This window comes from Lontra canadensis, unplaced genomic scaffold, assembly GCF_010015895.1.
Source record: "Lontra canadensis isolate GAN:19392208 unplaced genomic scaffold, GSC_riverotter_1.0 scaffold12, whole genome shotgun sequence".
Classification (NCBI taxonomy): domain Eukaryota; kingdom Metazoa; phylum Chordata; class Mammalia; order Carnivora; family Mustelidae; genus Lontra; species Lontra canadensis.
The window spans coordinates 16,988,245-17,015,769 of record NW_022631006.1 but is presented as its reverse complement, the minus strand read 5'-3'; the positions used below and the strand labels follow the sequence as shown (position 1 = coordinate 17,015,769).

Here is a 27,525-nt window from a genome sequence, read left to right as displayed (position 1 = left end):
GTATGTATTTTATATCCAACTTCAGTGCCATCTTCTAGACATCCCTCTTTAGCAGTATTTGTGAAGTTGGGACCAGAGTGTGCCTTATATGTTAATTGTTATATCATGCATTTTAAAGTCTGTGGAGGCTACATTTAAATGTGTTTGTTTCCTTTTTTACAAATTGTCCCATCTTCATTTCCTTTTTCAATCTTTATGCCCATTAAACATTGATTCTTCTCTCTCCCTTCCATTACTTGGCAGCCATCTTTCTACTTTACATTTCTGTGATTTTAACTACTTTAAACACTTGATGTGAGTGGAATCATGGTATTTGTCATTCTGTGACTAGCTTATTTCACTCAACATCGTGTCCTCAGTGTTCCCTTATGTTCTAGCATGCGACTTCCTCCCTTTTTAAGGCTGCATAATATTCATTGTATGTATATACCACATTTTGTTTATCCATTCATCTGTCGATGGACAGTGGGTTTGTTTCTACATCTTGGCTATTGTAAATGATCCTGCAGTGAACATGGATGTGCAAATATCTCTTCAAGATCCTGCTTTGAATTCTTTTGGATATATACCCAGGAAGAGGAATTTTTTAATTTTTTGAGGAACCTCCATATTGTTTTTCTGTAGGGGCTGCACCGTTTACATTCCTACCAGCAGTGCACCAGAGTTCTAATTTCTCTTTATGTTAATCATTCTACTCTTTTATTGTGATTATCTAAATGGTTGTGAGGTAATATCTCATTGTGGTTTTGATTTGCATTCTTATTGAACATTTTTTTCATGTTTTTTGGTCATTTATGTATCTTTGTCAAATTGTCTCTTCAAGTCTTGTCCACTTTTGAATTGGGTCATTTTTGTTTTGAGTTGTGGGGAGTTCCTTACATATTATGCATATTAACCCCTTATCAAATATATGATTTGCAGAGATTTTCCACTGTTTGGGGGGTTGTCTTTCACTCTGTTGATTGTTTGCTTTGGTGCACAGAGTTTTTGAGTTTAATATAGTCCTGTTACTTCTTTTTCTTGTCCAATTGATTATCAAGTGACTGTTGAGAATGTCCTCCTTATCAAATACTTGTTGGTGTAGTTGTGATGCCTCACATGCAGGAACTGGCTATCTGTGTAGTTGTGAACACCTGGAATTTAGGTTAGTGTCTCTTGTCCTTCCAGATTTCCAATAGTATGTTGGATAGAGATGGCAAGAGTGGGCATCTTTGCCTTTTTCCTGCTCTTTGAGGAAAAGTTTTCAGTCTTTAACCTTTGAGTATGACGTTAGCTGCGGGCTTTTCACATATAGTCTTTATTATGTTGAGATAATTTCCTTCTATTCCTAGTTCATTGAATGTTTTTATCGTGAAAAAGGGTATTGATTTCGGGGCACCTGGGTGGCTCAGTGGGTTAAGCCTCTGCCTTCAGCTCAGGTCATGATCTGAGAGTCCTGGGATCGAGCCCTGCATTGGGCTTTCTGCTCAGCAGGGAGCCTGCTTCCCCCTCTCTCTGCCTGCCTCTCTGCCTACTTGTGATATCTCTCTGTGACAATAAATAAAATCTTTTTTTAAAAAAAAAGAAAGGGTATTGATTTTGTCAGATGATTTTTCTGTATCTGTTGAAATGATCATATTATTTTTGTCTTTTATTCTCTTAATTTGTTATATTCTATCAAATGAGTTTTGTGTGTAAATCATCCTTGTATTCTAGGTATAGCTCCAACTTGGTCATGGTGTATAATCCTTTAAATGTGCTATTGAGTTCATTTTGTTAGTATTTTGTTGAGAATTTTTGCATCAGTATTCATTAGGGATGTTAGTTTGTCATTTTATTTTATTTACTTATTTATTTTAGGTATTTTATTTATTTGACAGAGAGCACAAGTAGGCAGAGCAGCAGGCAGAGGGAGAGGGAGAAGTAGACTCTCCGCTGAACAGGGAACCCGATCCCACATCGGGCTTCCTGCTCAGCAGGGAGTTTGCCTCTCCCTTTCTCTTTGCCCCTCTATCCACTTACGCTCTCTCTCAAATAAATAAATAAATAAATAAAATAAAGTTGTATGGAATATAAAATGATTTCAGGGTTTGGTTATCGGGGAATACAAATATGGGATTATAGATTCTATTAAAATAGCAGTAACATAGATTATATATTTTTTACTTCTAGGGCTTCTGTTTTGTATGCGTAAAAAAAGGGAGGGCATGGAGTCCATTGAGCTAAGAAACAGTGAACAAAAAAGGTGCTATTTTAATAGACAGTGACCATCCACTGAGTACAACCACTAGGCAGTGGAGATTCAGAAGTACAGAAGACATCATCTCTGTCCTGATTTCATTTTTATATGAAATTAAGCTGATGGTAACTCAGTAACTTAATGAAAAGAAACTTGGCAGAGAATACCAGCATTTAGGAGTAATGCCATGTTTACCTTGCTGCTTTTAGTTATTTAACACTATCCTTTAAAAAAATTGTGTTTTTCACTAGGCACAACACTATCACTGGGCGATGGCTGACCAGGTTTCAGGCTGTGTGGGACCCTAAACAAGAAGACTGTGTTATCGTTGGCAGCATGGCTCATCCACGACGTGTGGAAATCTTCCATGAGTCAGGACAGCAGGTGCATTCTTTTTTTGGTGGAGAAAGTCTGGTCTCTGTGTGTTCCATCAACACTATGCACCCAACTCGGTATATTTTGGCTGGAGGTAATTCCAGTGGAAAGATACATGTTTTTATGAATTAAGAAAGTTGCTGAGTGTTTGGTTTAGCAACATCAAAATTGGTTCAAATTAATCAGTATCTAAGGAGCCTAGTAATTCATGTGGCTTGGCCTTTTTAAAAATATGTTCTATTTAGTTAATATAAAATTGCTTTATTAATAAGAACTGTGAGCAGAATGTATAGTTACATACTTACATGTTTAGTAAGGGAGAAGCCTTTTAAGTCATTTCTGTAGATTGGGAAAGGAATTTGAGGGGAGGCTGTGATGTCTTCAGCACTTTTAATCAGGCAGTATGTTGAGAAATTCTAGCATTATAAATTACAAAGCTTTGAATGATCAGTATTAAAAGTTCTTGTAGTTTCACGATACGGTTTTGCTTCTGTAGTGATACTTGGATTTGTGGTTTATTTCATAGTTTGGAGTAAATATTTCTAGACTCACACTGGAAGGGATCCTGAAAGGTCATCTAACTTAGTGATTATGAAACTTCTTATTTTTTAATGGAGAATTCTTTTTTTCCCCCTCCTGCCTTTAAATTAAATTTTATGTGAAATCCCAAGATACTTGTTGAGAAGCCTTGGTTCACTTGGGCAGGGGCCCGTCTTTGTGTGCTGACCCTTTTACCTCCTCTAGATGGCTCCTGAAGCATGGCCAAGGAATCGTAGGGCTTCTAGGAACAGGGTTTGGATCTGCCTGACCTTGTAATCCAATGTGAGATTGCTTTCAGACCAGTGTTTTCCAGACTGGCTTGTAGCTATTCACATGAAATCCATGTAGCCATGACCAGTCTTTAAAAAAAAGGAAAAGGAAAGGAATAGTAAAGAATAATAAATGTAATGGATAAGTGTTGTTTTGTGAAATTTAGTTATATGTGCTTACATATATGTAACTGTATATGAATATGCATATTCCGATGTAAAACATATGTGTTTATTACTGTGGTACACTGTGGGTCATGGTTAAAGAAGTGAAAACTCCTGCCTTAGAAGGTCCCAGAGATCTTTCTTTATCTGTCCTTGTCTTTAAACTCTCCAGAGGAGATTCATTAGCCTTATTTTAAGTCAATACCTTCATTCCTAAGTCATATTGGGGGGAAATGTTATGATAAATCACTTTTGGCATTTTGTCATAAACTTTTTTTTCAGAAGTTAGTGCTGTGTGAATGTGTTTGTTGGAAGGGTAGCTGCTTAGCTCAGTGACTAACATTTCTGTGTGATAGCACCTATCTGAATTTTTTAATTACTCTTCATTGCCAAACTACTACTGAAAGACTATTGTAAATAGTTTTTGGCAATATGTTTGAATTCTAAGAGAAAATATCTTTTCAAATTATATATCACAGAAATAAAATGACATGTATAGTTTCCTTCTCTGTAATTAGAGTTTAAGTCTAATTTTGAGGCCTAGTTTATTAAGTAGGTTGTGAGTGTGTATAAGTAATAAGAGTTCTCTATTTTCTTGATGATAGGAATATAGGAATTGGTAAGTGAAATGGAAAATTAATTTATGAAATGGAAAGTAAAGCTAAGTGAGGTTGACTTCTATTAAACTTCCCTGGAGATAGTAAATGAAGCCTGTAGGCTTCCTCTCCCTTTTTTATACTTCATTTCACAGTTTCCAGAGTGGCAACTTCTTTGAGAATTGCTTTTTTTTTTTTAAACGATATTGAAAAATACTCGCGTCAAAGTTAGTACCATCATTTAAGCTTTGAATTCTTGGTGGTAATTGTCTGGTTTCTGCAATAAATGTTAGCAAATTCTTGATGTTTCTCACTTTCGTGGTTTTTTTTTTCCCCCCCATTTCAGCTTCATAAACTCTGCTATTTATATTTAATTCCACTTAATAGAGTTCTGTCTTCTTGAGGCAATGCAGGAAGGAAGGAGAGTGGGGGGACTTGTTTCTCCGTGACAAGCTGTATAATGGAGAAATTGTTTAAATCTAGAAAGCACATAAAGGAAAATTGTCTCCCTTAGGACATCTTTAAACTGTAATCTGTTGTGAAAGGTACTTCTCCCAGAGATTTGCTTAAAGCTGTGTGGCTACTGTAATTGTTTGTATATTTTGATTGCTCTCTCTTTTTGGGATAAACTTTTTTTTTTTTAGGTTATGCTTTATGATATCCCTTAAGCATGTAAGCTCTCTCTTCCCCTTGAGTCATTTTCTTTGAGATGCCCAGCCTTTCTTTATGTGACTTTAAGGAGGAAGGAGAGGATTCTCATCATATGTGGACAGGTAGGTGATACTATAGATGATCAGGAATTGATAAAATCTGATTGATTCAGTCCTATTTTGGTATTCAGGTCTTTGAATTTCCTTTCCACAGAGATGACTTTGAAAAGGCAGTTCTCCAGGAAAGCAGGGAGCTTAAGGGCTGTGATTACAGAGATTTAAATCTTTTCAGTCAGTTACAATACATGGGAAGTGGGGAGGGCAGGCACATGTGCCTTCTATATCAAACCCAAGAGGAAGAAATATATGCCCTCTAACTCCAGATTCCAAAAATCTAAGTGGCTATTTGTTAGGCTGTCCCTTCTCACTTCGTACTTCTTTTGGTTTTTCCTTTGTGGTATTGTGCTGAAGGCCAGTAAGGAGTTTTAGTTCCAGGACAGCATAGATCCATATTTGGGTTCATTTGGCTATAAATGTTTTTGGATTTTCAAGTGAAAAGGTGAAATTTTGTGAGGAAGATAACATTTAGTCAGGAGTAAAACATTTTAAGGTATCTCTTCCTAAAATGGAAGATGTAGGAGGAAACGTTTTAAAAGTATCTTTTGCATGTTTGATTCCACTCCATCAGCAAGTTGTAAGGGTAGAGGAAGAGGGTATGGGTATGTAGAGGAAAGGAAGCCTGTTCATGAACTAAAACCAGCAATGTAATCATGTGCGGAGGGGCTTAGTTATGGTTGAGGAACCCTAAGCAGAGGGACTGGGTGGTGGATCCAGCCCTAAAAGGGTATATACATAGGGGAGTCTTCATTAGGAATCCAGAGAAGAGTGGCTGCTTTAAAGCCTTGGATCATGGGCAATCACTCACATCCAGTGGTTCTTCGGCTTTTCTCTCTGCAGATGACTTTAAGTAAAGACTTTTGTCATCAAAAAAACACTCCACTAAGACAGGATCCTAGATATCATTTTATAGGTGATAGGAACTTCTGAAAATTTGGAGGTGAGTAATATAACCTGATCGGTGCTTTAGGAAGATGATCTGGTAGCAGAATGGAGCATTGAAGGGCAGGTAGAAATGAAAACAGAAATAATAAACTAGCACAGTTGAACCTAGTTTCAACTTTTATCAGGGAATTTAGAAGACCATTACCAGTTCCATAGCCTGAGTGATGGTTACATAATCAGGTGAGATAATGTTATAGGAATGTAGTTTGTAAGTTGTAATTATGAGGTTACTATAGTGGTGACACCATTCTGTTCCTTTCACAGGAAGGGTTTTCTGTTCTCCCTCTTACTTCAGGCTTGAGTAAGAACACTGGTCTAGAAGCTAGACCATCTAGGTTTCTTTTTAATTTTAATTGTATCTTTAAGATTTTAAAAAAATTAAAAAAATTTTAACTAATCTCTTTACCCACTATAGGGCTCAGGCTCAAAACCCTGAGATCAAGAGTCTTATGCTTTACCTACTGAGCCAGCCAGGTACCCTGGACCATCTAGGTTCTACTTTTGGGTTCTAAGACTGACTATGTAGCCTTGGGAAAATTACTCCTTGGTTTTCCTCATGAGAAAAATGAGATCCAATTCATCTGTAAAATCATTCCATTATTACAGCTTCCAAGTTTATTTATTTATTTATTTATTTATTTATTTGACAGAGATCACAAGTAGGCAGAGAGGCAGGCAGAGAGAGAGGAGGAAGCAGGCTTCCTGCCGAGCAGAGAGCCCGATGTGGGGCTCGATCCCAGGACCCTGGGATCATGACCTGGGCCGAAGGCAGAGGCTTTAACCCACTGAGCCACCCAGGCGCCCCAGCTTCCAAGTTCTTAATCGTATTTATTTGTGGGGAGGGACAAGGATAATGGATGGATATAAGCCAAATGACTCTTTTAAGTGATTCTAGTCATGAACAGTAGTAGTCAGCTGTAACAATACCGCTGGTATCTTTTTATCTACATGTTGGTAACTTTGAGGAAAAAGTGAGACAAGCTAGAAGTTAAAAAAAGAGTCCACTCTTCCATGATATTTAAATATTTATTTAAGTTTAAAAATAATTTTCATGGCACCAATGATTTTATGCTAACTACATACTGCATATGTAGAAAAAAGTACATTGCTTTGAAGGAAAAATGTAACTTAGAATTTTTGGCACACGAAAGGTTAACAACTATACTTTTTAATGAAACTAAGAAATTCACATTTGCAGGTAGTTTACCTTCTACTGCTTAAAGATGCAGTACACTATTTTTTTTGTAAGAGTTTTATTTCCTTTGATGGATGAAGCTATGGAAACCATTGTTTTATTTTCTACAATGAGATCAAACTAATTTTGAGAGAAAATGGGAGACATAGTGGAACACAGTTAAAACCAGGTTAAAAATTTGAACAATGTTTAATGATGAGGAGATACCAAAAAAAGACTAGTCATCAACAAAGGAGGTTTGTTATTCAAGCAGTATTTGAAAAGCAAATCGAAGGAGACTTTACTATCTGTATTTTCTGGGGTAAGCCCTGGAAAAAACCCAAAAATTCTGTTCAGAGAGCAAACTCCAGCTCTTAGAAGTGGTATGGACTATTATTTTGTTAGAACTCTAGACACAAGTAACGTACCAGGAAATGGAATACTGCATCTTTCTTTAATGTGAGTATGAAAGGTCAGTGTCAAGGCTATCACTCACTGCATAGAAACACCATATTCTACAGACTGAGGTAGGAACACTACACTAAAAGATAATCTGCTATGTTGCATAAGACAGTAGATATCCAGGTTAAAACCAGCCCCCTATCTCCTGACAGCCTTTTCATTCTCTGAGTCTACTTTTCACTTCAGTCCTGTGCTAAATAAAGCTTTTCCTGTGTAGATGACAAGTGGCAGTGGCTAGTTGGTTCTGAGTGATCCCTGATTTTTACTAGGATCTCCCTCAGTTTGTCTTGTCACTTGGTAAATAGATGTTTGTAATTCTGCCCAAATTGTTGCTGGTATGAAAATGATCAGACATTCTTCTTCCATTCTTAGATTCTGGCCGAGTTTTAGCATTTCAACACTTGATCTTGCTCATCTTGGCATCAGATACCTCTTTGCTGGTTGGTTGTTCAAGCACCCTTTATACAAACATCCCCAGTTTTGCCACTGGGAAATGGTCCTGGATCTGTAGCAAGTCAGGAATGGGAGCAGAGCTGGCCCTCTTTCTGCTAACATACTGGTAAGGAGCAGTTTTATTGTCTAGATGGGGTTGGCAAATTATGGCCTATGGTCCAAATTCAGCTCATTATCTATTTTTAGAAATAAATTTTTATTGGAACACAGTCACACTCCTTTGTTTATGTATTACCTGTGGATGGCTGTTTTTGTGCTATGACGGCAGAATTGAGTAGTTGCTACAGAGTAGGGCCTACAAAACCAAACTAAAAAAATATTATCTGGCACTTTACAGTAGTTTGCCAACCCCTAGTCTAGATGAAGGGGCATTTAAAATTACACAATCCACTCCCCCACCCTGTGGCCCCTATTAATTCTACAGCTGTTATACTCTGTACATGGACATGATTCTGCTATTTCAGAGGACAAACTAGGGGAGAGCAAACCTACAAGTGACTCATTCTGTTCTGCATTTGGGGCTGCCCAACATCATAGGAAGTTAGCAGCTCCACTGTTGTGGGGTTCCCAGGTACATGTATATTGACCATCCTTAAATGAGTCCTCAGGCCCCAGATGACTTAGAAATCTCTCCCTGAGATGAAAACAAGATCTTGTGAGTGGTTGTGAAGAGTTTGCAGAGCTTGGGTCTTGGACCCCACACTCATCCTTCCTGTGCTGTTCTTCTGCATGCTTCCACAGCTTCCTTTAGCAAGGATGGCCAATGCTTTCCCACAATTTTTATTTTCCTGATGTGGAGGCTGACCCTAGGGGGCAGTATTTCTACAACTAAGTGTTGGTCTCTACCACATTCACCATTTTTCTTACGTAGGCATCATTTAGTATGCCTGTTCAAAGAGATTCTTTCCCTGGTCCCTTTCAAGGCTGTTTGTTGATCTTGGAATTCTGTTTTCTGAAGCTTTTCATTCTCAGGATCAGTTTCTTTCTTGCATCGTTTAGTTCATCAGGCTCTATTTTCTTAATCCATAAAGTAAAAACAAAATATGAATTGATAAGAAAATAACATTTCTTGTTAAAATATAAATTGAAATAGTTTTTTTTGCGGGGGGTTGTACAAAATAGGTACTGCTTTCTGAATCTCAACAGTTTCTCAAGTACCTTGGCTCTGGTTTCTGTTAAGTACACTCTGTCCAACATTTCTGATAGTCCTATCTCTGGCACCACTGAATTCAACTAACATCTCTGGAACACTATAAAAATCTTGAGGTTCTTCAGAAAAAAAATCACAGAAGTCTAATAAGTTCATTATACAAGACTTATGGTGATGCCCACTAGGATCTATTCTAAGGGGACAGACTTACCCCACCCCTGCTGCTGCTGCTGCTGTAGCGGTGGTCCCTTCAGATGCCCACTCTGCTCAGATTTGAAAAAAACAAAAGGAAAAGAAAATCCAACTCAGACCATCATAAGAAACAACTTTCCATTTAATCATTCTACATGGATGTTTACTTTTTAAAAAATCTCTGTCTGGCAAGAAAACCTAGATAGTTCCCATTGTCCAGACCCCTTGCCTGCCCTGCTGAGGCTGCACTGATGAGTCTCCTGGAGCCCAGTAGGAAAGCTCCTGCAGAATACAGAAGACAGCAGCTCTCCAGTCTTCAACTAGTGTCCCATCTGCTAGGTGACACTACTGCAATAATCAGTAATAGTAAAATAAATTTTTATTTGATACTTTGAAAATAATACACATCTATGAAAAATCAAAATTCACAACCAAAAATTATCCTGCAAATTGGGAGGATGAGAAACAGGAGTCGCTGAGCCTTTCTTGAAAGAACCTCTGAAGTAAATGAGTTTTCCCAGTTTGTTTAGACAGGGCATGAGCCTATCCTTTTTTTCTTCTGGGAAATGACCCTCCTAGGCTGTGGACTTTGAGTCATGAGAGGAGGACTTGGTACATGTGCCGATGGTTCCGCGATGGGTCCCATTGCTGGGAATGGGTAGCCGGGCTCCTTGGTCCACCTGGCTAGTTATTAGGAGGAGTCATGCCTTCTCAGGTGTCAATGAGCAGGCTCACCACTGAGCGGATTTTGCAGGCAAACCATCGCCTGAGGGGACAAAAGTATTGATAGTGGAATTGTTCAAATTCGGGGGTCTGGCGGATATCGCGGAAAAAGGCAATGTCAAGGTCAGACTCGGTAAGGATGATCAGGAGGAGGAGCAAAACAAAGAGGAGTCCCATGGTCACAAGGAGCAAACGGAGCACACTTAAAACAAACTTATTCACCTGTTCCTCCTCTGGCCTGCCGTGCCCCTGACAGAGGGCCCTCAGCTCTCCCCCAAGGGCCTCCACCTCCGCAGCAGTTGGAGTGCTGGCCTCAGACTCCTTCTCCTCTTCGATGCTGCAGGTGGCCCCATTGATCTGCCGGGAAAGCAGCATCAGCTCCAGGCTGTGCTCGGCCACAGGTGTGGGCAGCACACTGTCTGCAGGGCTGTAGGCTTCGTCTGCAATCACAGCGACTCGCTCATTGCTGTCTGCCCGGCTGCTTCTCACGTGAGGCAGGAAGGTGTCCCCATGGGAGGAAGAACGCACTGGTGTGGAATGGGCACTGTCCCGTAGGGACTCCAGGCCTGGAAAGGCAAAAGTAATATGAGTAGGCTTTCTGGGTCCTAGTGTACACTTTGCTGTCTGGTGGAAGCCGCACCCATTCTGTTTTATACGGTTACCAAAATTTTGCAGTGGCCACTGCACTGTTTTGATGTATCAGGAAGAGGATAAGAGAAGCAGTAAGACTCCAAAGTGGCTGTGGTTGGAAGTTTCTTTTCTTTTTTTCCTTTGTGCTTAGGGTTTTGGCAAGATTTGTTCAAGATTCTTTCTGGCTTTTGATGTCCTGGGCCTGGTTTTAGCCCCAATTGAAAGACAGCTGAATCACAGACTCCCTAATTCAGAGCTGGGGCCACAGTTCGGGGAGCTCAAGATTCCCTCTTGGGCCGAGGGCCTTGAGAGGCAGAAAGGGGGAGGAGAAGACTATTTTGCTTTACTGGGCCTCATCAAATACTGATTCTGGAACTGTGTTTCCTTCTAACATGCAGCTAGCATGCAGCTTGAACTCATGAGGTCATCTTTTGGTTTCCTGCTGACGGTCTCTTTAGCCTACCTCTTCTAGCTGTCCTGATTTTAGGGAATGTGAAAACACTATCTGCTCTTTGGGAATAGCACTTGGCTAGCTAGCTTTCTTTTCACCTTAGAATGAGCTGGGTCCACAGTAGGCTGACAATTCCTCTATTTTATACACTCCAGAGTACAGAGCGGTCTCTGAGAAGATCTTGTTGGGTAAGGGTGGGAATTTTCTTATATCCACCAGGAGAAAGGGTCCTCTACCCCCTAAAACTACCTATTATCTCTTTACTTTTTTAGATGGAACAGTCTCTCCTTCCAAGGCTCAATCTGTGGTAGTGAAAAACAGGAGCTGGTTACTCAGTCAGCCAAACAGCAGCCATTAGGCTGGAGGATGTGGGCCCAGTCACCAACTATGGCCCACATCACAATGCTTCCAAGGAAATGGCTTCTTGTTTCAGGTTCAATGTCTGCATTTTCCATTCGTGGCTACTCTGAGGTGCCACAGTGGCTCTGGCTTTCTCTGCCTTTGTAGCCAATGGCAAGAGAAGCCAGTCCCCCTTCCATTGCTCTGAAATTGACCCTGACTGCTGCAGACCGAACCAGATTCCCAGCTCTATAAAGGTTTGACCTAACTAGGGCTGATTAGGGAGTTTTTAAGTTCAGGGCTAACTTCGGAAGCCCAAGGGTCTCTGTTAAAAGGTGGCAGTCACCTTTCAGAAGTAGTGTTTCATTTGGTTCTCTTGTGGTGAAGCCATATGTACCTGGGCAGCCTGCCTGCCTAGCCTGCCGGAACCCATTTTAGCATAGGTACAGTTAAGGATTCTCTCCGGGAACAAATCCTGGAATCTGGGTTGTAAATGGGTGGGGTGGACTGGCAACAGCAGCCCCCTGCTGTCCATCTATACTCCCTATCACCTCACCCTCAGTATATTTGCTATAGCTCTCAGCTTCTGTTTTCAGGAGCTCCTCATGATCCTAGTTGTATTTTGTTTTCCCCTGTGCTAAAATCTTAAGTTTGTATACTGTTTTAAACTTTTTAAAGTGCTTTCATCTTTCCACAAAGTCATGAAGGCAAGAGGTTACAGAGCTTGTCTAATGACACGTGGTTGGCTGGTAATGGCAAAGGCACAGATAGACTGCAAGTCTCTGTTTCCTCATGCTAATGGATCATATTGTTAGCTTTTGGGCCAAGATGAATTAAGTCTATAGCCTACATTTGCCTTCAATTTAGGTCCCATTTGCCCAAGAAACTGTTCTGAAATAATGTGAATTAAGAGTGTGCCCCTTGTTCCAGAGCTCTTGATGCTCCTTTGATCTTTTTTCCCGTTTTTCTCCTTTATTCCTGCATTTGCAGAAGCAGCATGAGGAATATATACCTGGTAGTATGTAATGAGTCCCTGATAGAACAGAAACCTTTATGCCCTGATCACACATGTATTGGTTCAGCTCCTTTCCCACCCACTCCTCCACCCCCCTTCCCCTGAAACCTCAGCACTCCCAGCACAGCAGTTCTCATACCCTTTCTAGAGGCTGTCCTCTCACAAAGACAACTCTATCAGATCTTCCAAAGCATGACGAGCTTAGCTGCCAGAAGGCACTTCAGTGCAAACTTAGCTTGGCCTCCAATTCAGCCCTAAGCTTGGTGGGGAAGGAGACTGAGGCAAAGCCTATTATATCAGAGAGAAACTACATTATAATAACTACACAATTACATTACTGATACATTATCAGTAAATAAGATAATGGATACTTACGCATTTCTAATAGATTGCTTGACAGATAAAGTCACTCAGTGTTAGTTTTCTGTTCCCTCAACAGACCTCACTTGCAAAGTTATTGTTGCTAGGTCAGGCTAGTCTTGTATAGAACTTTGGGTTCACTAGAAACCACCACCCCTTCATCAAACCCGTTATTCTGGGAAGACAGGGTGGGTACCGTGGGTGGGAGCTGACAGGGGAGTCTTTTACCTTGGATGTGCTCCAGCTGATTGCCTTGCCCAGAGGTGGCTCCCTGTGGGCAGGGGGACACAGTGGTCAGGAGCCTACCCTGGAGCCGGGGCCCCATCCTCAGGATGCGCACACTCAGTGGCCGAAGGCAGTGATTAGTCAACCGGAGCTGAACTCGGACTCTGGTGTGAATCTTAATCAGACTCTTCCCCATGGTGGCCCAGGAAGGCAGATACTTCTTCAGTGGAAACCAGCTGATCTCTTCATGGAAACCAGCCAGTCAGGGGAGATACAGAGGGAAAGGATGGAAGACTGACTGGGGCAAAGCATTTTTGCTGACCTCAAGCCACGGCAGCTCCTTCATAGTGTCTCCTGCTCTGGAGAAGAGAATGTCAGCTCTGTGAGACAGAGCAGGCTGAGCTTCAGGGAAGGAACAGCTCTGAGAGGCCAGCGTTATCAGGGACTGGATTCAGTCAGAAGCACTTAGAGCCATAAAAAGTAATGCTTCCCTAGCATGTGACTGTTTCCCAGAGGCCCGTATAAGGGCTCCAGACTTTTCAGAGAATGCGGTACAGAGAGGGCAGACAATAGTCTCACAGGGTAGGAAGGATCACACAGTTGCAGAAAATGCAGGATGTGAGGCTGTAAAGACATTGGGCGTTGGGTTGGGTGACCTAAAATGTGAGGTGGCAGCTGTGGGGCGGAAATGGGCTGTATGCTATTTGGCCCCAGCTGCTGAGCTGTGCCCCACAGAGCTCGATGGACAAAAGGAATCAACATACCTGAGCATCCTCTCTGGCTAAGCCTGTGCTAACAACATGTGGTCTCTTGGCATCCCTGAGAGCAGAGGGGAGGGCCAGCCAGTGTACAGTCATCCTTTTAACGGTCCCAGCTTGTTGGAATTACCTGATCTCATTCCAATTGTAGTCTTTTATGTTACTGGTTTTGTTTTTTATTTTTTCCCCCCATTTTTTAGAGATTTACCCATTGTTTTTAGAGATAACAACCAAAGCTTTCCCCCCTGGAAAAGGCAAATAGTTTCTGTGACATTAATTTATGTGCCATATGGACAATAGGCATGAGCCAGTTTCAAGAGTCCATAACTTCCTGGGAGTTTTGGTGGTTAGTGCCTTTCTTCTGAGACCCCCATCATTTCCCTCTCAGCCCTTCCCTGTCTGGTTACTTGTACAGTGGGGGTCAGCTGTGTTTGCTGGGTGCTTTAAAGGTGAAACCCCTCTTGAGAGATGGTATAGCTCAACTCTCTGGGAAATAATCCATTCATTTTATCTCCCCAGGCTTGATAATCCCTACAGTGATAGAGTCACTTAAATGCTAAAAATCTACCCCCTGCCCCCACCCCATTGCCACACCAGATGTCCATCTGCCTCTCCTCACAGTGTCATTCCTGCTGGGGCAGTTCTTAGGTGCTTCTACTTTTGCCCTCCTGAATCTGATAGGCCCTGGGCTGAGGGCTATGACTGGGGATGAAGGCTGTTCTTGTCTGCAGGCAGCCTCAGGCATGGGGGTGAGCCGCAGGCTGGCTTGCGGGGTGGCACATGGGCGCCTGCTGTGCTATCATCCACCAGGTGTGAAGTTCTATGGGGGCTCAGATTATGAGGGTATGCCCTGCCCCTAGAAGTCTCTTCCTTACTAGCTTCCTTGGTGGCCTTTCCCTGCTGTACCCTGCCCTGGCATTGTACAAGCAAAGAGAACTATTTCAGATGCTAAGGAGCCTACTGCTGCTACAATAGGAGAAGACAGGTTCTGGGAGGATGCCGGAGGCATAGCCAGAGCTGGTTGGGCACTAAGGCAGCCTCATAACTTGTCTTGGAAGAGACTCAAGGACTGGTTTCCTGAGTCTCAGTAGTTTGGCTAACCCTGCTTGGCAACTACTACAAATGAGTTGTATCCCCACATGGACAGCCTGTCTTATCTTTTCTGGGAACATGGGATTTACTGGACATTCTTCCATATGCTGGAGAACAAATGCGTGAGGCTCTTCCCCAGACCTGTATTAGTGCCAGCTTCCTCCAGAAGGTGGCCTTTTCTCTGGGAGGACAGCTGTCCTCAACATTTTACAAGAGCTTTGATGTGAACCTGGTGGCTTCCGACCTCAGGGTGGATGGGAAGAAGGGCCACAGGGAGAGGAGAAAGTTATGTTTCCTCAAAAGAGAAGAAATTCATTCTGCTTTCCTGAGATGAACACCCTAAAAGAAGAGGGACAATGAGCACTATGCTCAGTTCTCCTGCTCAGCCTAAGACTGGAAGGAAAACCAGGAGCCCTTGTCTGATGACAGGCCTCAGTAACTTCATACTCTGTACAGCAGTTACACTTCATAGCTCAGAAGGCACCCCCCCACACCCACACCCCACTCTACAGTGGGGGCCACAGGCTCAGAGAGGTTGAGCAATGTGCCCTAGAGAGAGTACATGGCAGAGCTGTTATTTGAATCTCATCTTTGACTTCCTGACCAGGCCTCTTTGCACCGTGCTTGCTGCCTGCCAATAAATGCTTGAATCTCTTTAAAGTACTTCTATGTACATCACCTTCCTCACAATCCATGGAGCATACAAGGAAGATATCCCTATTTTACAAATAGAACAACCAAGATACTCAAATAATTAAGGTACTTGATTGTGGTTGCCTGGGCAGGGTTCTCAACCCCTAGACTGTAGTTATATACCGGACTTATATAATACAAAGTCAGTGACACACAAAATCCAAAACACAAAGCCATGATCCTCCCAGGGGAGCAGCAGAGTGATACCCTTCCTAACCTAAGCAGTTCTTTGTTTTCATTAATCAGCATTCCCACAAAAAGGGCAAAGAGTCTTCCCTCCCCACCTTTCAGGACAGGTTTAAAGTAAACCTGCTGCTCTTTGCTGCTGCTTGAGATCTTCTGAGGTGCTACAAAAACATCTTTGGGAATGACAGCATTCAACTTTATACCTGTATCTAGCCTGTGGGGCATCTGAGTCCGTGACAATGAGGGGAATATTCCAGGAGTTTCCTAATGATATTAACGACCTCAGGAGTGGAAAGGTGCCAGGCCCAGCTGCTGCAGCATCTGGTTAGTGAAGATTCACAGACTTCATCTCTTCCCTCCCAGGACCCACCTCCTCCAGAGGGAGGGTAAGAGAGAGAGAGGTGGGACATGTGAGATTTCCTGAGATCATGTTAAAGAATTCAGATGGCAAGAGGACAGATTCCCCCGCTCCTACTCCCCCGCCCCCCGCAATAGAAGGTGGTAGCAGCTATTGCGGTGCTTCAGAACTAGGAGTTTTCATTTCTTGGTTAACTGCCTCCGCCACCCTGATCCTCCTTTAAACTGTGGAGACTAGTCTAATCTGAAACATAAGTGAAAAGCCTCTTAATGGAAAGCAGTTTCAGAACTGCATGGAACCTGTTCGATGCAATAACAGCCTCCCAAAGGTCTGCCCCAACACTCTCAGGTTTAAACCCCCTCTCACACTACAGCTCATCAGGGCTGGGTGGGATTACCCTTCACCTGACACCCAGCTGGGGTACCTAGCCACTGCCTGAAACCTTCTCTCTTCCATTGGAGAAATGTGCTCTGGTCTCTAGTGTAACTTCTTTTCAAAGTCCCTGAGAGGAAGTGGTCCAGGTCAAAATGTAGAGGAACCCCATTGTCATCTGCAGAGCTTATGCTCACCTTCCATGATGGAGATGTGAACAGCTCTTCTGCGGGTCCTGGGGACACTGCTCAGCCTTGGGCCATGGGTTATGGAGGGACAGCTGCGGCTGGGAACCATCCCTGCTCTGAGGTTAAAGAAAAAGAGAACTTTGTTAATTCAGTGCACAGACAGATGTGGTCAGGACACAGAGTTGAGAAAGTAGCTGCCAGAATTGTCTGACTGTGTTAAGTTTTATTTATTTGTTTAAAAAAGGTCTTTAATACCTGCTTTTTGCCTTTAGTTCCCGGATCCCAATTAGAGACACTGCTTTAGATTTGTCTGCCGCCTCACATGCCAGACCCACCTGCTTTATTTAGTGCAGGAGTGGTACCACTGGTCTCTGGGCAGGTTGGTCAGGGAGTAGAGCCCCAACATAAGCAGTACTACAGAAAATGTGCCTGAAAACATATGACAGCCTCTCTGACTTCTGACAGAGACTGCTGGTGGCAAGGATGTGCCATGTGAAGGTGGTAATAATGCTCCCATTCCCAGAGATCAGGTTGCTTGGTGAACCCTAGCTATCTTGGCCAGTCATATTCTTTTTGTATCTTACTAGGTTTAGGAGATATACATGATGTGCAGTTACACATAATGCAAGGATCTCAAAACTATTTTCGACCTAGTGTGATAGGGCTATGGGGCTATCCTTGGCTTTTGGTAATGGACTGATTCCAGAACTAAGGAAATCTTGCATTTTGGACATGTCCTCCATGGTCTGTGACCACCTTCAGGATTTGGGAGGACAGCAGAGAAGTACCCAGGATGTGGTACTGGGTACTACGCCATCCCTCAGGTTCCCTCAAGGCCCAGAGATACCAGGGTCAGACTGTTCCCCATGCCTTTAGCTCCCTGCCATGTTATCCTTCCCCTTTTGGAGCTTCTGGGATCTGAGCTGGAACTGGTTTTGGGGGAAGTCTGTGGCAGCCTACCTGTGTATTTCTGGTGGCTCCCGTTTGATCTTTGCACTTGACTCCATTACTTCCTTTGCAACTCGGCCACTATAAATAGTATAATAAAACAAGCAGCAAGGGATGAGATGGTATTCTCGCACTGGGCTCCTGTCTAAGGCTTCAGATACTTTTGATGAACTGGGAGATGGCTTCTGGCCTAGCCCTTCCCAATGTTTAGGTCACTGAGAAAGGCTTGCTTGCTGGGTAAGTTCTAAGATGTCCTGACAGCTTATCTTAGAGAGCTCTCTATCTTGAGTCTTTGGGATTTCCCATTGTCCAGCATGTTCCAGAAATATTGCCAAAAAAAAAAAGAAAGAAATCTTTAGACAGACATGAAAAGAATCACTGCTACAGTTCTTATTTCACTGCTGTTCTGAGGGCAGAAGAAGATACATATTTAAACCCTCCAGACAAACTGTAGCAGGGAAGGAAAGAAATAGTCGGAAGGACAGGAGATAGGAGAACTGGATGGAAAACTTGGGGTTTTCTGGAGGTTCCCAGTTTCTTTGTTCTCGAGGATAAGGACCACTGAGCCACTGTTCTCCAGAGAAGGGTCTGAAAATAGGTCCATAACAGTTACTTACTGTCACTATTTACCTGTATCGGAACCGGCTCCCTTTAAAGAATAAATTGCTGCTGGACACTGTGCGGACTTGGCTTGACTTCTCCAGCCTGCAGCAAGGCAAAGTCCAGTGTGACAGATGGCCTGCGACTGCCTCACAGGCTAAGGCAGTGCATTCCCAGCTCCTTCCAGAGGCTACTTAAGGAAACTCTTAAGGAAAAGGCCCTTCACAGCGCAGCTTGTCTCTGACTCTCCTTCATGACCTGAGAGTTTCCCAAGAGTGCTTTATGGGGTTTACCAGGGGGACTGAGATTAAATGTTAGGGATGGTGGTCTGGGGGAATAATAGAATGCCACTCATCGAACTTTGGGCCACTTGTTAGCAGTGTAACCTGGAGCAAATTTCTTTTTTTCTTGGCTTTGGTCTTCTTATCTATAAAACGATGGACCTGGGACTATTTGACCTCAGGAGTCCCTTCCAGTCCTTGTATTTGATGATACATGTTCATTTCTGGGTAATTGTGAGTTGAGAAGAGAGTACGGGCTGCCCTTCCTATTTCATCCCCCTCCTGGAGAGTCATAAAGTATGTTCTGTTAAAGACTCTGAGAAGTCCTGAGATGAACAAACTACGCTAACTTTAATATAAGTTCCATCAGTTATTTGGACTTGTAAGTTATCTGGACAGTAAGCCTATTAACATCACTTTCAAGGCTGTTGTACACAGTTAATGTGGAGGATCTGGAAGGCTGTGGGCACTGTCAAATACCCTTTTAGGTGACTTCTCTGATCCCAAATGGCCCTCTCATACTTAGAAAAGGAAGCTGGACAGAACTGCCTACAGTGAAGCCCGCCAAGACCTGATCAGCTTATAAGCCCTGAGGTGCCTGGAGTGCTGATCTGCACGGGGAACCGATCTGGGTCTGAAGCCTCTGCCGTGAGCAGGCCGTCAGTATTTAGGGAGCTATCCGCAAAATCCATGAATAGCAGTTCCTGGGAGATACCATCCCCACCCCTCTCAGGGTTCTATGAGGCTTTAAATCTCCTTGTCTTGCCCAAGCGTGTCCTTGAGTTTGAGCTGACTGCCTTCAAAGCGTGAGGCCAACGGCAGGGCCAGGGATCTGCACGTGAAAGGTGCTCAGGGTGATGCTAGAGTGGCTGCTGCAAAGACTTGGCACAGTTGGGGAGCTGACCCAGGCTAGAGACTTTTAACACTTAATAAAGAACATTAAGTAATCAGTGGAAAGATGAAAACCAGCCTGTTTCCAGTGAGGGTATTGGCAGGACTAGTTGGTTGGGGGGATTTATTAATGGAAAGACTCAGAAACTGAGTTTGGTCACAGGTAAAGAAGCACAGTTCTGTTCCCATGACACAAATAGAAAAAGGTCTTCAGAAATAGTGCAGACATCTTTTCTTGGACAGGTAGGGACTGAACAGGAGGGAAATTTGACCATGCAGAAGTCTTTTCTGAGTGTCTTCTTCATGAGATGAAAGAAGCCAACTCAGGTTATAATTCAGGCTGCCTGTTCAGCTTATTCCTGATTCTGATATCAAGTGTACAGAGATTATCAAGCAATTCAGAAAGCCTGCCCAAGAAACAGCTCTGGGAGGCACCTGGGTGGCTCAGTGGGTTAAGCCTCTGCCTTCAGCTCAGGTCATGATCTCAGGGTCCTGGGATCAAGCCCTGCATCGGGCTTTCTGCTCAGCAGGGAGCCTGCTTCCCCTCTCTCTTTCTGCCTGCTGCTCTGCCTACTTGTGATCTCTCTCTCTCTCCAAATAAATTAAAAAAAAAAAAAAAAACAAAGAAAGAAAGAAAGCAAGCAAGCAAGCTCTGGGGCTGTGGCCCTAGAAGGGAAAAGGCCAGTTCTGCCAGCCAGCATCCCATAGCAGCCAGCATGCAGCAGAGTCTTTTTACTGGGAAGGAGAATGGTATCCCTTCCAGCTCAGAGTAGTTCTGCTCTCTTCAGGATCCTTGAGGTTACTGGAGGGAGAACTATGGCCTGTCAGAGGCAGAATATACCACAGACTTTGTCTTAACATTGTCCTGATTAAGATACAGCTTATTAAAGTACAAATCGTTACATTTTCTATTTTTAAAACCAGACCAAGGGTTTTAGTAAAACATACTTTATCTGGCATCACCCCAGTTTCTTGATGGGCTGTTTCTTTGTTCCCTAATGCATTTATAACCACTTTCTTAATCAAAACAGCACAGAAGCCTCATATACTTTACAAATCCTGTGGTAATCAGAATTCTTGCCTTTGGCCCAAAGCTGGCTTTTCAGTAACAGACAAGTCCTTCCTCCCTTTCCTGCTACTCCGCTCAGGTTCCTGGGCACTTGGTCTGTTACTGGCAGTACCTCTGGCAGTGACGCACCAGAAGGCCTGGCATCAGCCCCAGCTCAGCACCAGGCCGTCCACTGGGGAGCAAGCCCCAGAGTCTTTCCAAAGCTTAGAGACATTTCTTGCCTGCCCTGCACCTGCTCCTTCCTGGAGCTATCATATTCTGGGCCTCCTATGGCTCTGAATGGCTCCACACGGCTAGCGTGATTCAAATCAGGTACCCAGGGGCTTTTTTAGGCCCAAGGCTTGCCCTGAAAAGACCTCCAAGTGCTTTGCACTGGGAGCTGTCCCAAGGACATCACAAGGTAGACCCCTTGGACGTCTCTGCTGGAAACACATTCCTAGACCTCAACCCTGTCCCTCCAAGGAGTACAGACATCCAGAAAGGGGTCTGCATTTTATAAGGAAGCCCAGCCAAGTCCTCTTATGTCTCCTTTCTCAGTGTTTCTCAAACTTTCCTGCCCATCGTTACTCTAAAAGTAGCTTTTATGACTCTGACTCTGATAAAGATAGTCCTCATCACATGTGTCCACTCACTTGTAGAAGGCTTGGTTCTCGATTCCACATTTCCAGAGGTGCTTGCAGGCTTCTGGAGTTGGAGCAAAATATGTGAGAATAATTTTCTTTTCCTATAAAAAATCCCACATAGAAACAGCTGAGTGTGGATGGAGAAGTGAAGGGTAAAATAGGCCAGGACATTGACCCCTGGACTGTCTAAGCCTACCCAGGACTGCAGGAAGAGATTTCAGATTGGGAAGGGGCTGCCTGGCAGCTGGCAGGTTGTAAGAGAAGGCCTTCAGGACCCACTGGGGCAGAGCTCAGTTCAGTGAGTAAGTGTACCCTGGCAGGTCCAGTACAGTAAGCATCAGCTGGCACAAACTGAAGCAAGACAGCTCTCCCCAGGGAAAGTGCTACTTTTTTTTGAAAGTTTATTATCTTCTTGGAATTTTCATAGAAAAGCAAAAGAATCTTGCATTGTCTGCATTTCCTGGAGGTATGGAACCTCTGGGCGTCATCAGCATCCCTGAGGAATGCCCTGGGTTCCAGGGCCTGGCCATTTTTTCATTCCTCACCGTCAGGTCTTGGCTTACCATTTGGGTGGCTTAGTTCTACCTGGATACACCATTTTGGTTCAGTCCTGGCTTTCACGAACCATTCAGTGCCCCAGCCCTCCCTTAAGAGAAAGAAGCCAGCACTCACCTCTTTCTGACTTACGTATAGATAGAAAGTCTTTCCTTCAAATTTCAGCTTGGTCACCTCGTTCCTACAAGCACAAAGAGAGCACCTGTCACCTTGTTTTGGCTGCTTGTTCACAGCTAAGTCTTGTAGATGCACAGCCCACCCTGACTGGAAGGGGCTCCAGGCACAGACACAGTTTTAGCCAAAATTAGAACTGAAACAAGACAGCAGCGCAGGGGCCTTAGAGAACAGTTGCTGAAACAGTTCAATCCACAGTTTTCTGGTCAATCACACTATAATAATAGGGTGATAGGAGGATTTCGGGCTCATCAACAGTGGCTGTAAAAGGGAAACGTTTGCATGGGAGGTGAGTCTAGCTTGAGTGGTCCCGGGCCATTTCAGGATTTGGTTCATAAAAACAGGTGCATTATCTGGATGGGACTGTCAAATGTAAGATGCCACAGGTAGCTGATGAGGCCAAAGTTCAAGATACAGCGAATAATGAAAAACAATGCAACCAGGTTCTGAGGGAGTTGAGTCTTTCAGGTGACTGTGCCACTGGATGGAAAATGCAGTTTAATGCAAACAAATGTCAAACGATCTCAGGGAGGGGGCGGGGCAACATACCAAAGAGAGAGAACAGATTACATGGAACAGTCATGCAGCGTACTGACCAGGAAAGGGGCTTAGGGGTTTTTGTAGAAAAATCCTTGAAGCCACCAGCCCAGTGAATGGCTGCAGTAAAAGAGGCAAACAGGATACTGGGGTACGTCACCCGCGGGACAGACACAAATCAGAAGAAGTGACATGGTTACTGTACATGGCACAGCTTAGACCTCACCTTCACATACTGCTCTCAGCCTTGGTTACATTTACAAAATGGAAAAATGACTGGGGTCTTAGGTGGATGTCCCTGAGAGCCAGAGAACTAGGCCTCAGCATCGGTCGACCACTCCTTACTTCTCTTCCATTTGCCTGACACAGCTGCCCTTTGGATCCTGAAGGCCCTTCCATCTCACCAGGGGCGGAGTCCTTATTTTGGTACCCAACTGGGGCCCCCAAGGAGGTCAGACCATGCCTATCTGCCTCTACTTGACTTTCTTCCTCTTGGTAATCTCTAGAGAGATTTTCTCAATATCCTAGGAAGTAGTAGAAAGGTAGTGAGAATCATGTACCTGATTTACCACTGGCCAAAATTCAGGAGACAGAGGAAAGACACTTGTTTCCTAGAAATCATGGCTGGGTCAGGATGAGAGCTCATAATTTCTGACTTCCAGTTCTGAGCTAATCCAAGCATGTGGTATTCCTTATTTGAGTCCCTCCCAGTCAGTCAGTCTCTCTCATACACATTCAGAATATAGTAAATATTAGTTAATATGTAAACAAATACGCTGATCATCCAGGCTTCAACAAGCAAGATAGGAGAGTAAGGAGCATTCTTTTGGAAGTGAGGTTAGGTTTACATCTATTTTTTTAAAATTGAGGCAGTGAAAAAGAGACTTCCTGAAGAAGTGGAATGTGAGAGAAGACAGAGAATGAAGTGTTGGGGAGAATCAGGTGAGCATCAGGATTTCTGGTTGGGGAAGAATACTTTGTACTGCAGGGCCCTGTAACAGGTGTGTTCTACTTTTTTCTAGCTACACATGCCCTCTGCCAGGGACCTCACAGCTACCCTGGTTGGAGTACAGGATAGGATCTGGGTCCTCTAAGCAGTAGCAGACCATCCAGCTATATCCAGGAAGCCAGTCCTCCTCACTGGAAGAGCAGTGGCCTGACCCTACTCCTTATCTTTTTCTGAAAAGTATTTTGTTGGAAAAGAGACCCCAAACCCTCACCATTGTCATTCAGAGAGCACCGTGAGTGGGCCAACTTCAGAAGGCCTAGCAAAGCACTGTTTGGGGCATGCCCTGGTTACTCAGTGTGGCAATCTGCCTTGTGAAGTGGCCGTTTTCCTGGGGGATGGGTCCTGGCTGGTCGTGTCGGTGGGGGTGGGGGGGCAGTCTCATTAGCACCCTGGTTGATGCTCCTGTTGCCAGTCTGCACAAGAGCAGCGGGGTTGGAAAGGTGGTGTTTATCCACAAGCTCACTCAGGGAGCTGAAGAGGACACAAGAAGAGAGATGTCCTGCAGCACCCCTGGCAGAAAGCTCGCCAGGAAACAGCTTTGTCCTCAGATTCCCCATCAGCTCTTCTGGAGAAGGCAAAGAAACCAAGACAGGAGCAAGCTTTCCCAGCTGAGCTCTGTTGGGCAAGGTAAGCCATTTGTCCAAGCTCAGGGGAGGAGTTGGCCAGCTTAGACTTGGCAGTCTAAGGCCAAAAAGGTACAGAAATCACAGGGCCTTTAGTAGAATACACACCATGTTCTGATGAGGCAGAAAGATGTTTGCAGGCCAGAAAAAGGAGCTCCAGGAGAGCCAAAAGTCCATCAATAAGGCAATCTGTGCTGCATCAGCTCCCAGAACCATCTAGAACAGACCCCAAACTGACAGGGTAGAGAGGAAGCAGTTCAGATTAGCTTCAGCTGAGGGAGTGGCTCTTGCCTGCTAGAAATGGGAGTGGGAGGAGGGAGGGGGGGAAATAGGGGATGTGACTCCTGGGGCCTGAAGACACCTGAGCCCTAAGAAAGGATAGGAGAGAGACCGAAGAGCATCTGTGTGTGTGCAGACAGTGCCCACAGTGCGGGTCAACCTGAGGAGGGGGTTTTGCCAAAGCTGCAGCATAACTTCTATCTACCCCAAGGGTGAGCCCCTCTTTCCTTAGGCCAGTGGGTAAGGGAATAAGCAGTCGTGTTCATGCTGTAGTCCTCAGTGGGGTATAGTCCCAAGGACACAGTTTTCATAGGATCTCTGCTTCTTTAACATTGGCTCCAGCCCCGGGTCTCTCACCTTGCCCAGAAATCAACCCTCTACATTCTTTCTCTCTCTGGAGAGGCTGTTGGCTCTCAGGAACACCCCTTTGGAAGAACAGGATTCCTAGGAAGAGACCACTACCTTGATCAGTTGTCATTATGGATGCAAGGCTTTGAGGGCGCTCAGAACCAAAACTGCCCAGTCACAGACAAAGGACATGGGAACCATAGCCCTCCCCAGCTGTTGATGTATAAAAAGCCTGTTTTGGAAATGAAGACACTCACCATTTAATGAAGTGGACCCTCTTGTTTCCTTGCAGAACAACAAACCCAAAAGGAGTGAAGGCCAGAAATGCAGCGTTTCCTGACACGTCCTGCAACACAGAAGGACCTCTCATCAGGGTGATGCAGGCATCGAGGTGAAAGGGTGAGACGAAGCTGTTCATTGGTGACACAGGGTTAATATGTGGCAGTAGGTCACAGGGCGAAGAGCATGTGGAGGTAACAGGCAAGCTATTTACCTTCCCCAAGCCCCAGGGCCCTTAGCTGCAAGTTGTAACCAATCTTAGAAGGCTGTTGCGAACATCCAGAGAAAACGACACATCCTCCCACGCTGCTGGTGGGTCACTTCAGGAAGCAGTTTGGAAGTTCTTCAAGTTGTTAAATATAGTTACTGCATGACCCAGCACTGCATTTCTAGGTGCCCAAGAAAACGGAAAGCACGTGTTCACACAGAAACTTGTACGTGACGTTCATAGCAGGACTATTCATAACAGCCAAAAAGTGGGAATAATCCAAATGTGCATCAGCTGACAAATAAATACAGTGCGGTACATCCGTACAGTGGGCTGTTACTCAGCAGTAAAAAGGCATGAGCAGTGACACATGCTATCACACGGATGAACCTCGAAACCATTATGCTAAGTGAAAGAAGCCAGTTACAGAAGATCACATGTTGTATGATTCCATGTGTATGGGATGTCCAGAATAGGTAAATCCATAGAGACGAAAGATTACTGGTTGCCAGGGCTGTGGGGAAGCGGAGATGGGGAGTGACAGCTAATAGATGCAGAACTCTGTTATGAAGACTACTGAATTTCACACTTTAAAAGGATGAATTTTAGGATATGTGAATTATACCTCAAAAAAGCTGTTACCAGAGAGAAAGAGAGTGAATGGCAGTTATTATTATAATGGCCCTCCACACCGTAGCTGCAGAAAATGTAAGAAGCAACCAGCTAAGTGGAATAGCCACCATCAGTCTTATGGTGCCTGAACCATCAAAGAGGCCTCCTGGCCACTGATCACTATTAGTTTGTCAATACCAGGCTTGAGGTTCTGCTGAGAAAACCCAGGAGTGGGTACAGCAGAAGCTGTAGGTCATGGCTCCCTCATGTGGGAAAATGACCTCTCTGAGAGCCAGGCTGGGGTAGAGCACAGAAAGTAAGTTGACCGATTGTGCTCTCAGAGAGGCCTCAGGTGAAAGACTGTTCTCTTAGGGTGTGTGTGCAAGTGGCTAGAAAATTATCCCAGGATGCTGGTCAAATGTACATGTAGCCCATTGTCTGAGCCGTAGCTTACATGGTGCTCTGGGGTCAGGCATCTGGTGTGAGGCATTCTAGTGGGGGCTCTGGCTGTCAGGCTCTTCTAGTCTCTTCCACTTGCAGGGTTTGCCTCCCTGGCACACATCTTCAGCCTGATTAGGTCTAAGAATAAGAACAGTGGGGCCACTGCTGGGCCTTGTGAGCCTTGCCTCAAGGAAAAAATGCAGTTTTGTCTTAAAACTATCTCTTAGAGTCAGGGTTACAGGTGTGAGCCTCTGGGCCTAGCGAATGAACTATATGTTTTGCAAACAATTCCAATTAATCTATTGCTTTTATTGTCCTTTCCTTAGGGTCTTTCATGATTTTGACACTTGGCCACAAACATTGTGTCCTTCAACCCAGGGGCAGTAGCAAAAAGCTGTTTAAAAATAACCTAAATGGAGATACTGTGAAGCCAAGGGGCTGATTTTCCTCCTGCCTGTCATCAGTGCTTAGTGGTGGTTATTAATACCTGAGTGCCAGCGCCGCACAAAGGCATGGTCCCTGGCAGCGGCACCAGTGCTAACCTAGCAACCTGGCCTCTGGGAGTGGGGAGAATGCCTGGCAGACATGGGTAAGGGAGGGCAGCCTGCTTTGGATGGAGGGTGGGCACTGGGAGGCCTTCTGCTCACAGTGCAGGCAGGACCCAAGGAAGTCCAGAAACTGCACATTCAGAAAGTGACTTGAGGGTGGAAACCTTACCTTATTTGTACTCACAGAACAGGCCTGAGGAAATGTTTATCTGATGAATGTGTAAGACAGTGAGGTGGGCCAGAGGGACCAGGGGGAGTGCAAATGAACAAAAACAAGAGGGGAAGGCATCTTACAGTGTTCTGAGAGGAAGGCCTAGAAAGAATAGGTAGAAGGATGGAAAGGAAGGGTCAGTCAGCAGAAGATTGTGGGTGGCTAGAAATGATGGGTAAAGAGTAAGGAAGGGGAGCAATGGAGTGGGCAGGGAGGCAGGGAAGGGCTTCTGTCTGCTTCTTGCACCACTGACCTCCGTGGGGAACAGCAGGACAAAAGAGTGCCTGCACTGTGACCATAATGTCATGGGCCCCATGGGGACCACTCAGGCCCATGCTCTGACTCTACCACTCACTGTCCTTGTGACCTCAGCTAGGTCCCATGCTTTCTCTGTGTTTCAGACTCCTTGTTGTAAAATTAGGGTTGATAATACTATGTACCTCTCAGGTTGTGCTTAGCAGACTCCCAGGACATGCTAGTGGTTGTGTTAATATGAGTCTATATAGCTTAATACAAAATACTTTTCTTAAAAAAAGCCGGTGTTTGGGGCACCTGTGTGGCTCAGTTGTTAAGCGTCTGCCTTCGACTTAGGT

The 27,525-nt window shown here is 44.3% G+C and overlaps 2 protein-coding genes across 5 annotated transcripts in view; one reads left to right on the top strand and one right to left on the bottom strand.

Moving 5' to 3' along the window:
- Window positions 1-3,593, top strand: part of WDR76 (WD repeat domain 76) — a 61,255-nt gene extending 57,662 nt beyond the window's left edge. Inside the window, 1 exon segment of the mRNA XM_032856630.1 lies at window positions 2,470-3,593. Within this exon segment, the coding sequence (XP_032712521.1) occupies window positions 2,470-2,725 (256 nt within the window). The 3' untranslated portion in view covers window positions 2,726-3,593.
- A 3,289-nt stretch (window positions 3,594-6,882) lies between these two features.
- FRMD5 (FERM domain containing 5) overlaps window positions 6,883-27,525 on the bottom strand; it is a 313,513-nt gene continuing 292,870 nt past the window's right edge. Inside the window, exons 8-16 of one of the 4 annotated variants that reach the window (XM_032856628.1) lie at window positions 24,891-24,979; window positions 21,781-21,844; window positions 21,118-21,209; window positions 18,275-18,349; window positions 17,657-17,725; window positions 16,706-16,812; window positions 10,252-10,595; window positions 9,326-9,377; window positions 6,883-8,981 (exon numbers count right to left, since the gene is read on the bottom strand). In XM_032856628.1, the coding sequence (XP_032712519.1) occupies window positions 8,968-8,981; window positions 9,326-9,377; window positions 10,252-10,595; window positions 16,706-16,812; window positions 17,657-17,725; window positions 18,275-18,349; window positions 21,118-21,209; window positions 21,781-21,844; window positions 24,891-24,979 (906 nt within the window). In that variant the 3' untranslated portion in view covers window positions 6,883-8,967. Of the gene's footprint in view, window positions 10,596-16,705; window positions 16,813-17,656; window positions 17,726-18,274; window positions 18,350-21,117; window positions 21,210-21,780; window positions 21,845-24,890; window positions 24,980-27,525 lie in introns of all 4 variants that reach the window. The other 3 variants (XM_032856629.1, XM_032856627.1, XM_032856626.1) reach the window with 3 other exon arrangements.